Genomic DNA, 12,122 nt, shown 5'->3' with positions numbered 1-12,122 from the left:
TAGGCCTTTGAAAGGCTCTCATAACTACATTCAATTTCCTTGACGTTAATGGATAGTTCTAATAGTAATGAAGGGCAATTGCATGGAGAAAAATGAGAATTACTATCAGGAAAAATGCCATTCAAAAGAACTCTCCCAAACTGGAAGAGGCTATACAGGAAAGCAGAAAGATTCCCCTTTACTGCAGGTCTTCAAGCAGAGACAGCCACTCATATGATAGAAAGAATTCTTTTTCAGGTAGGTGTTAAAGTAGGTGACTGCAGAGGTCTCTTCTAATGCTAAGATTTTGTTATTCTAGAGAGTGAATATGGTCTTTTTTTAATGTTTCATTAAAGAATATGAAGGTGAAGGGCTTCAAGGAATACCAGTATGGCTATATTGCCATGCAGAAAATCCTGAAGGTGTAAATAAAACAGGTAGTCTTTGAAAGTTCCTGTAGCCCCTGAATGTATCACCTTGTGACTCAATTTATGACCCTAATGACCTAATCTGGTCCCAAGGACAGGTGCACTGTCCATTTCTGGGTTTGTGCTCCATATCTCTGAAGTTTGGAAGGTTCTGTCAGAAATTGCCCTCTTACATTGAAGCCTTGGAGGTTCACTGATCAAGTTTTGGAGAAAGTGTTAAGGAAAATCAAGGCTCCTAATATGGAACAAATAGCAATAATTACAAAGTGATAGCTGCGGAGTATTTTAAATTTTACAAAGTCCATTACATACAATATAAGCTTCTGAGGTACCGTTGGTAGCAGGTATTATAGCCATTATGAAGATCCTTTTAGAGATGAGGAAGCTGAGGTAAAGAGAAATTAAGTTCCTTGACCAAGGTCAAGTTTGTTTGATTCCCCCCCCACATAGTGGTCAGTTAGCAAGCATCAGAAGAAGGATCCCAATCTAAGTCTTCCTAAATACAATTCTGGAATACTCTCCACTATGTCACTTAGACACTTTAAAAAACACTGTGTGTTTTCCAAGCCTAGGTAGTCTTGCACAAAGTTAATGTTAAAGAGAAGTTTTTTGAACTGGTTTAAATCAACTTGAATTGATATGAAATGAATTAAAAACTGCTTGCCATGGTCAATATAATTTCACACTACATCATACTTTCTTTCCTTCCCTTCTTTCTTTTATTCCTTCCTTTTTCTCTCCTTACCTCCCTTCATTCTTTTCTTCCTTCCTTGTTTCCTTCCTTCATCCCTCCCTTTCTCTTCTTTCCTTTTTTCTTTCTTCCCTTCCTTCTTCCCTTCCCAATACTTTTTGTGGTTTTGATTTTTATAGCACAGACAACAGGTTGCCCTCATAGTTTTGTTATGATTTCCCCAGGACCTTTGAGCCAGTTACAATTGTTCCCTAGGCCCTGACTTTGAACCAGTTTCTCCCATCTGATGGTCATTAAATTAGAGCTCTCTTTAGAGATGAGAACCAGTAGTTTAAAGTAAAATTTGATTGGCATGTGGGAGAGCATGGGCAGCTAGCTGGAACAGTGAACCGAATGTTGGATCTGAAAGCAGGAAAACTCATCTTCCTGAGTTCCAATCTGTCCCCAGATACTTTTTTAGTTGTGTGACCAGACAAGTCACGTACCCTGTTTGCCAAACCAATTCATATCTTTGTCACAACTCAACAACAACAGGGAAAGCTTATTCATTTTGTTGAGTTTCCAAGGCTGGATTGCTGAAGCTCAAGTTTTTCTGTGTCACTTGTTCTTCTGGAAACTCTTGTGCCTCCTAATTCGCAAAGGTGAGCATTTAAGAAATACTTATTTGATAGACGGGTTGCCTAGGAGCAAGGATCAGGTAAGTGACTTATGCTTCTACAGCTATTTTGTTTCAGAGGCAGGGCCTGAACACTAAATATCTTCCCTCCCATTAAGTAGACTGTCCACCTTGCAGTTTTAGATGTTGGAATTCCAAGGAAAGTAAACACAATCTCACATTGCCATAGCATTTAAATATAATATATCATAATAAATATATTTAAATATAATATATCATAATAACTGATAGTAACCTAGAGCTTCATACTTTGTAAAGTTGTTTTCATATGTTATCTTATTTGATGCATATAAGGTAGATACTATTATTCTTATCCTAATAAAAAAAAAAGCTAATAAAAGAGATCAAAGGAAGGTAAATGACTTCCCAAGGTCATGCATGCAGTTAACCTAAGTTTGAACTCAGGTCTTCCTGGTGAAAAGGCCTACCACTTCTCCATTATAGTCCTCTGTCTTTTGGAAAAAAAAATAGGTGAAAAGCATTTTCTTCCCAACAACACAATGAAGTAGACAAAATAAATCATGTCATTTTGTAGATGAGGAAAATAATGGTGAGAGAGCTTTTGTGGTATTCTCTAATAAGCAAACTAGCTAGGTCCAAGGCTAGCTCTTTTGACTTACACTAGTCATCTTAACTCTTTTCCACATCATAGCTAGTAAAGGATGTTACTTTCCCTGTCTTATAAGTTTTGGGAAATCTTTGTTCTCCCCATAGAAATAATTAGCATTTTCAGGACTTTAATAAATCATATTCAATTGAGCATTGCATGCAATCAGTGAGAATGATTATTTTAGTTTTTTAGGTTTTTTTTTTGCAAGGCAAATGGGGTTAAGTGGCTTGCCCAAGGCCACACAGCTAGGTCATTATTAAGTGTCTGAGGTCAAATTTGAACTTGGATACTCCTGACTCCAGGGCTGGTGCTTTATCTACTGTGCAACTTAGCCACCCCTAGAATGATTATTTTAAATAGGAAAATATCATATTACTTTTAAAAATTTTTTTTGCCCCAACCTCCATTTAAAACTTTATGGAAAAATTGCATCAATGGTGTCATATGAAATTTAACCTGGTGACCAAAAGCAAAACCAAAACAAACAAACAAAAACCCCACTGCTCCTACAGCTCTGAACATTACTTGGAGAAAGAAATCAGTAGGAGCACAATGATGTGCATGAAGCAAAATTCCTTAGACTCACTCCCCAGTGGAGTTGATTGAGGACCTATAGCTCTCTGACTCACTCAATAACACTGGCATTCCACTCCACTCCTGATTATTTCTCTATCTCCAGGGAAAAGAAGTAGATAAATGACCTACTTTAGTCCTTTATTCTGAACTTGATTGGGTCGGGAAGGCAGCATGAAAGACAAGAAAGAACACCTGCATTTGGAAAACAGAAATTGGAATTCAATATCTTATTCTCATTTAGTTGCTGAGGGATCTCAGGCAAGTCACTTCCTTTCTTAGTCTTAATTTCCTCATGAGTAAAACAAGGAGCTTGAACTAAAGACTCTTGAATATCTTTCCAAAACATAGATCAAATGATTCTGTCTTTGCATAAATTATTTGGGACCAAGTACCATAAGTAAATGTGTTGACATAAAATAAAGTTTACAAATTTTGACACCTTAAACAATTTCTTGTGATATATTCTCCTTCTATGATAGTCATTTTGTTTTGAACTGATTTGATATTGAGTCCACAATATTTAGCACATATTACCTTATTATTTATCATAGATCATAATTTTATCATGCTGCATATTAAGTTCTCTGAAGAACAGAACATATTTCTAAATATTTACTCAGTTATAGCCCATTAGCTTTCAAATGTGTTGAAATTGTGTGAATCTCCAAGCTATTGCCAACTAATTTTTATGCATAAATTGAATGACCCAAAAGACCATCACCACCACCACTAAAGCAAAACCAAGCCATTCTCCCCTCTCTCAAATGAAGGTGGATGTGTCTTTGTAGATGAAGCTTTCTATGACTAAAGATGTTGATTCACATGCCCTAGAAGGAGAGTAGATCTGAAATCAGGGGCTCAAAGATTTAAATCTTCATTCTTACCTAGGAATGATGTGAAATGAATGGCCTCAAGCCTCAGTTTCCTCAGCTGCAAAGTGAAAGGGTTGAACTAGGTGATATTCTACAATTTGATCCAAAGAGCCTTTCTGTCTCCAAGTTCTGCAGTCCTCTGAGTGTTTTTTTCTTTTTCTCAGCAGAAAACACCAGGAATAAATGGCCAATGAAAACTACACCAGAGTCACTGAATTCATTTTTGTGGGCTTGAAGTACCATCCAAAGCTGCAGGTCATCCTCTTCCTTCTTGTTCTACTTTCTTATCTCATTAACATGACAGGGAACCTGGGAATGATCATCCTCATACGAGTGGATGCCCGTCTTCACACCCCCATGTATTTTTTCCTCAGTCATCTCTCTTTTGTGGACATGAGCTTCTCATCCACAGTGGCTCCCAAAATGCTTAGAGACTTCTTTGAGGAGAAAAAGATCATCTCTTTCCTTGGCTGTGCATTACAGCAATGGTTCTTTGGATTTTTTGTGGCCATTGAATGTTTCCTCTTGGCATCCATGGCCTATGACCGCTATGTTGCAATCTGTAACCCCCTGCTTTACTCCATTGCAATGTCCCGGAAGCACTGCAACCAACTGGTGGCTATCCCCTACGCTGCTGGCTTCATGGATGCCATGATCCACACTCCTGTTGCTTTCCGTCTCCCCTTCTGTGGCCCAAATGTCATCAATCATTTCTTCTGTGACATTTTCCCCCTCCTCTCCCTCATATGTACTGATACTAGTATCAATAAATTATTAGTTTTTGTTATTGCTGGGATTGTTGGTGTCTTCAGCGGCCTGATCATCCTTGTCTCCTATATATACATCCTCTCAGCTATTCTGAGGATCCACTCTGCAAAAGGAAGACAGAAAGCCTTCTCTACCTGCTCTTCTCATCTCACTGCCGTCACCATCTTATATGGAACCCTCTTCTTTGTCTATGTGCGACCTAACACAAGTTTCTCCATGGATACCAATAAACTTGTCTCTGTGTTTTATACTTCAGTGATCCCCATGTTGAATCCCCTCATCTATAGTCTAAGGAACAAAGAGGTGAAAGATGCCATCTATAGGACTATTACTAAAAGGAAATTTTGCCTTAGGAGATGAATTGTCTACAGTGAAAAATGGAAAAACATAGCATTAGCATGACAGGTCTATCAGAGAAGTGTAAAAAAAAAGCTATCGAGTATAAGGGAGTATGCAGTCATCAACAACAAAGAAAGACTTCTTGTAGATCCCACCATCACAGATCTGGGCCTGGAAGGAATCTCAGTGGTCATATATTCCAACCCTCATATTTGCCAACAAAGAGCCTGAAACCCAGGGAGATTAAATGTTTTGCTTAAGATTATGTAGGTTGTGAGTTGAAGAGTGGTAATTTAACTTTAGGTCCCATGATTCCATGTTCAGTACAAGTGTTACTTGAGTGGATGCTTCAAAGATACATAGAAATTTCCCCAACAAATAAAAGTAGGGAAAGATATTCTAAGTATTGGGAATTTTGTGAGCAAATGTCAGTGACCATGTCAGAAGTAAAGTAAGGCAATGAAGAGTCCTGAAATTTAGGTTTTTAAGAGTAATATAAGATAATTCTATCAAATGATGAAGGGAATTGAATGTGAAGCAAAACTGAATTTTTGTTTTAGTTTAACTTAATACATTTTAATCAATAAAATCATAGAAAGTAGACAACATAAAAATATTTATTTCCATGCAATAAAGAGAACTCAGATAGATACATACAGTGAGTAAATGAACCCTAAACCTTTCAACAAATGTTGTGAACTTCATTTAATCTCTATCACTAAGACATGCACTCTTTAAAAAAATTAAATGCTAACTTTCAGATAAAGAATTTGACTTTTTACTTCGAGGAAAGGCAAAGGGATTCAGTGAATAATAACAAATGAAACAACAGATAAATGAATGCAAAAGATTTTACCAGAAGGGGCATGGCAATGGAATAGAGTTTGGGGAAAGGAAAAAGTAGAAGAGGAAATAACTGAAGGGAAGCTGTAATAAAAATCCATGTGGAAGTAATGATGGTGAGGAAATTGAGAGGAGTCGAATGTAAAACACACTGGAGAGGTGAAATCAGCCAAACTTGGTATGTGATTGGTTGAACAGTAGTTCTATCAGAGACAAGTTACAGTGTGTCCTATTGAGGTTGATCCGGGCAATATGAACTTGGGATGATCTTCCATAAGTAAGTGATTAGAGAAAAGTTGAAGGAGACTTTACCCCATGGTTCTGAATCCAGGAGACAGGATAAATCTGGGCTTGGCAAAGTCAATGGAGAGCAACTGGGTCCTTGCCCCAGATACTGATTGAAGAATGTACTATCCCTTCCTCCGGGTGATGAACTTCTCACTGCCCCCAAAAAAGTACAACCTTTGTCACTCTTTACAAAGTCAATTTCTTTTTCTCTTACATGTTCTGATTTGTACAAGGAAAAACTGACATTATCTTTGCTCCCTATTGCCAGGCTCAGTCCTTTCCTTCACCACCTATGTCTGCTTTAAAATTTACCTTCATTTCATCTCGAGTCTTCTTACTTTCATCTATGAACTTCTATGCTACTCTCTCTCCTCAAGAAGTTTAGTTTTGAGTTTTCAGCCTTCAAACTCAATCCCTTTGAAGATTTTGATCTTAAAGTTGCTCAGTCTCTTCATAGTTGCTTCTAATCTAACCTATTCATTCATCTTTTGATCCCCATGTCATGTCTACCTCCCCATTCCTTTCTACAGTTCAAGTATATTTGTCCCAAGTTATGTAACTCTTAGTTAGTTATAGCTGAAAAGGATGATACCATGGATAGCATGATTGAAATTGTAGGGTGGTAGAAACAGACCACCAAAAGAATGGGAAAGGAGGAGATACAGCAACTCAACATGGGCATGTTCCCTAGCAGAGGTCCTTGGAAATCTACAGGTAAAGTTGAGTTTAAAACATTTTATAGCTGCAAAGATGTTTATTTGAAGGTTAGGTTTTTATTTATTTCTTTGTTTTGTATTGTTTTACTAAAAGGGAAGGGATGAAAGGGAAACAATAAGAAACAAAACCCACAGAGACAATCTGGGAAATCAGAAATTCTGAGAAAAATTAATATATTAAAGCACTCTGAAGACAGTACTAGAGAATGAATACACTACAAAGAAATGTAAAAATTGTAGGCAAGAGAAGTCTTAGGCAGAGGGAAAAATTTGAATTTTCTATCCTAATGAGCAATTGAATTATAAACTACATTGGATTGCTTGTTGATTTATTTCATGCTTGCCAATGTAAAACATGAATATATGTGTATATGAAATGTCTCCAAATGTTTTAAAATCATCAGGAATCCAGATTAATTATAATATACTGAATGTGAGCACACTAGAAAATTTACAGAACTACTATGTAACATCAATAATTTTTCAAAATCATCCTTAAATCTTTCATGCTAGATTGAAGCATACTTTTTACACTTTATTTCCTTCATTTATTTTTGTGTATGTTTTCTTCTACAATTTAGTTTCTGTAGAATTTACTTTCTATGATGTCACATGTATAACCAGCATTATATTGCTGACCTCTCAAGGAATCAAGGAGGACAGAAGAGAATTTGAAAAGCAATTTTAAAAAAATGTAATTTGAGAATATTAATGAAATAAAATATCTTTAAGTTTTTATCTTACTAATAATAACAAATATTTGTTCAATTGTATTAAGTACTTCATTATTATTTTTGTTTTTTGAAAGGTAAGTGACTTGCCTAAGGTTCAACAACTAATTCACTATTAAGTATCTGAGATTAGATTTGAACTAGGTCCTCCTGACTCCAGGATCAGTGCTCTATCCACCTAGCTGCCCCCTAGCTCTTCATTATTATAAGATATTCACTATAATATAGTGGAAAATGAAGCATTTGTCATCAGTGAATACATATCAAATGTTGCATTTTCTCATTATAAGATATATGATCTTAGGCAAGTTACTTAATATCTCCAGTACTCAATTTCTTCATCTTCAAATGGAAGGGGTTGGATGAGATCTCTATGGTCCCCTTCAGCCATTTATGAAGCAATGAAATTATTCTGTAGGAGAATAATAGAATTTTCAGAGTTGGAAACAGCCCAATCATTTGGTAGACCAGAACCTACCTGTATAATAATAAAGATATTTTTGATATATGGGTCATCTGATCATTCTTAAAGAATTTTTGTGAAAATGAACCACTTCCTACTAAGGCAACTAATTCACTTTGGAACCTGTCTAAATGGTAGAAATTTTTCTCTCAAAGTAGTCCAAAATTTGCCTCCTTGTATTTACTACCCATTGCTCTTCATATATATACATATATATATATATATATATATAATATATATATATATATGTATATTATATATATGTATATACATACATACATATATGTGTGCTTTCATTGGTTGTTATATAGCTTTCTGGTCCAAAGAAGACACTGATACTACAGGGAAGTAGAATATTCTTCCTTCACTTTCCTGTTCTCATTGATACCACAGCTGCCACCATTGTTCTTTGTAGGTGTATGTGACATACCTCCATTATTGCATCCTATCTATATGGTTCCGGGCCAATTGTAGACAAATGGTTGCCTCATTTACTCTTATTAATATTTTGGTGAAGATAACCAGACTCAAGATGTCGTAGCATCACATCGACATATAAGTGACTGCACCTAAACAATCTCAGGACAATCCAGATCTATTATGGAAAGAATTATGGATCTGCTCACTTTGCTCAGACATGTATCGTGGGAAATGTTGTCATTCGAGGACCTTTTCAGTATGTTCTCCATCAGGATATTACTTTGTTCACTGGGAGATTATTTTCCTATCTGATATCACTTTTGAATTTTGTTCCTGATTTTTTTTTTTGGAATTCTATGCTTTCTAGATGATTTCTTTGTCATCCTTGTATTGCCCATATACATCTCCATCATGTATCCAGAAGTGTTAACACAAATGACAGATTAAATAAATGAAAAATTGGGGGCGGCTAGGTGGCACAGTGAATAGAGCACTGGCCCTGGAGTAAGCAGTACCTGAGTTCAAATCCAGCCTCAGGCACTTAATAATTACCAAGCTGTGTGGTCTTGGGCAAGCCACTTAACCCCATTGCCTTGCAAAAAATAAAATAAATGAAAAATTGATTGCATTCATGTAGAAAAACATTCATGTGAACTAAAACAATACGAGTTCCCTTGAACTAGTTGAATATCACTTTGCTGGTTCAAAAATATCTTAGGAAATTTTGTTAACTATATTAATGTATTGGAGGTTGTAATCCTGAAGGTAGATTTATTACCATCTGTAGCAATACGGTTTTGTCCATTAATTAATTAGTTAATTATAAAATAATATCTTCTTTAAAAATCATGAAGGGTTTACTTCAAAGCCCTTGATTGCTACCAAGTAGCAAGGGATTGATGAATTAGAAGTTTAGGAAGGGGTAGCTAGGCTGAAAGCTGCAAACTCCTGGCCAGGATGAATCTGAACCTAGAAGATTCTGCTGGCTTCATCTAACTTGCTAGACCTCAGTTCGATACATATATTGGCATTATATCCTACTCAGCGTTTACACATCCCCTTAGTCCTCGGTGTTTTCTGTTCTATATCGGAATTATTTATTGACATGCTATTTGCCCTGTTAATTTGGACTCTCTTCGTGCACCTTTGAAAGGACCACACCTCAGGAACTTAAAAGGATTTTAGAAGTTTTCTAGTTCCACTTCCTTATTTTACAGGGTCTATGAAATTTAAATGACTTGTCCAGGAATTAGAGCTAGAATAGAAATCAGAGATAGAATCTAAATATAGGTTTTCTTCTGAATCCAGGTCCAGTGCTCTATCCCCTGTGAAAGGTTTATGAGGAGAGACTGCTAACAAAGGGCATGGCTGAGATTTGAATTCAAGATCCCTGGTGATTCAACTGTGTCTCCCAGGGGAAAAAAATTAAGGTCCTTTTAGTGAGAGATTGCTTGATGTCTTAATCTTTGTATTCCCAGCTCCTACCAAAATTCTTGGACACAGTGGGCCCTTAATGAATACTACTGAATTGAATTTGATCATAGAGTATCAGAGCCGGAACAGACCTTAGAGAGCACCTAGTCTAATATTCATCTGACCAGGAATCCCATTTACAAGAGGTCACATTACTGACTGTCCAGGCTCTACCTATGATGGGGGAATCACTACTTCCACATAGACAGTAACATTTAACAATAAAGGATCCTGGAGAGGTTAGACTTCCCAACTGCCATTTCCAAACCATATCTCCTTCCTTCTCCCTTTCTCCCTTTCCAAATCAGTTTTTCATATTATGTTCCCTATTTAGATTCTTAGCTCTTTGAAAATAGGAACTAGCTTACTGTTGTATTTTTATTTACATTGTTAATCACAGTGTCCAATAGGTGGCAATCCTTTGATAAATGCTTTATCATTCATTCACTCACCATTAAATAGAAGTGACAACTTCAAGGGCAACTAAAGATGAATGCTGTCCATCCCTAAGTATCCTAGGTTGTTTAGGTCCTCACAGGTTCTAAATAGGTGTGTGTGTGTGTGTGTGTGTGTGTGTGTGTGTGTGTGACATACCTGCATTATTGCATTCTATTTATATGGTTCCTGACCTAGGCCAATTAGTGGCCCAGCTCTAGAGAAACAGATATTTATTATTTTGTTGTTTTTGGGGGGGATTTATTTTAGGTTTTTGCAAGGCAAATGGGGTTAAGTGGCTTGCCCAAGGCCACACAGCTAGGTCATTATTAAGTGTCTGAGATCAGATTTGAACCCAGGTACTCCTGACTCCAGGGATGGTGCTTTATCCACTGCACCACCTAGCCACCCCATCTTATTTACTTTTATTAGTATTAGGTGAAGATAATCAGACTCAGGATGGCTCAGCATTATGTCAAGATATTGATGACTTCAACTGAAGAATCTCAGGACAATTCAGACCTATTATAAAAAAGAATTATGGATCTCCCCACAGAGTATTTCTTTTATTTTTTTAATTTTTAAAATTCCTAAGAGATATTTATTTATTTACTTGTTAATATGCTACTTGCCCTGTAAATGTTCACTCACTATACACAAAGGATCACTCCTTAGGAGCTGGAAGGAATCTTAGAGGTTGTCTAACCTTGTTTCCTTATTTTACAAATAATGTAACTGAGTCCATCAAGATTAACTGACTTGCTCAGAGTCACACAGCTAATAGGAATCTAAAATAGAATTTGAACATGGGTTCCAGGTCCAATGCTTTATCCCCTGTTAAGGTTTGTTGGTAAAGGGCAAGTCTAGGATTCTTAGTGATTCCACTGTGTCTCCACATGTGCTTAGCACATGGTTTGCTGATCAGTGAATTAATTAATTGAGAAATCTTTTGTTGTATGAAACTGACCTTGGGCAAATACCAGATATAAGGGGCACCTTGGTACAGTAGTTAGAAGGAAGCCCTTAAAGTTAAGAAGGCTTAAATTCCAGTCCTACCCTGGACTCAGTGATCCTAAGCAAGTCACTTAAGTTCTAACTGCCCTGAGTCACTGCATAGAAGTTGATGATCTGGGTTGGTAGGAGAAAGTTGCCTTTGTGGTAGTTCAATACAAAGATGAACTCACTGTCCTGTCCCAAGTAAAACTCAAATTACCTGTGAATGGAGGCTCCATTAGTTATTTTATACTTGTCTCCTTATGGTAGACCAGTTGTGCTATTTTTTAAACTTTTTTTGACATTTTAATGAACATTCCTATTGTTCTTGTCTTGCAGCATACCAAGATTGGAGTTGGCATACCCCAAAACACCAAGCTTAAGGGGAGTACACCTCAGCATACCTTGCCATTAGCATAGTATTGCACCCATAGCAAGTATTTAGTGACTATATGGTAAAGTGGGCTGGATTTGTAATCAGAAACCCTAGATCTAAGTTCCAGCTCAGCTTTTAACCAAAAATGAGCCCTAGGGCAGGTGACAAGTACTCTGGTTAAATGTCCCCTCCATAGCTTCAGGAGTAGCCAAAATGGTGGCCATGATGAAAGCCAAGCAGTCTACTCATAAGAAAGCTTCTTACATTAATGTAGATTCACTTTCCTCTTGTTTTACTCAGTCTGTTTTTCCCCCACTCTCAAGCTGGGCTATTTGCTTCCCATCCCACAACAAATAAAAAAAAATAAACCATGAATGGGAAGAGAGAGACTTCTTCAGTGGAGGTAGCGCTATGGAAAATATTTTCAGAAAAATTACATCTAAAA

General features: G+C 36.7%; 1 protein-coding gene across 1 annotated transcript; it reads left to right on the top strand.

Annotated features, from left to right (window-relative positions):
• The first annotated feature begins 4,015 nt into the window (after positions 1 to 4,015).
• Positions 4,016 to 4,960, top strand: LOC141516776 (olfactory receptor 5G9-like). The gene has a single exon (XM_074227753.1). It carries the CDS (start codon positions 4,016 to 4,018, stop codon positions 4,958 to 4,960), a length of 945 nt encoding a protein of 314 aa, XP_074083854.1.
• Positions 4,961 to 12,122: the final 7,162 nt, after the last annotated feature.

Source organism: Macrotis lagotis, chromosome 3 (assembly GCF_037893015.1).
Source record: "Macrotis lagotis isolate mMagLag1 chromosome 3, bilby.v1.9.chrom.fasta, whole genome shotgun sequence".
Taxonomy (NCBI): Eukaryota; Metazoa; Chordata; class Mammalia; order Peramelemorphia; family Peramelidae; genus Macrotis; species Macrotis lagotis.
Note: the sequence above shows the minus strand (reverse complement) of the source record. Positions and strands in the feature narration are given on the sequence as shown.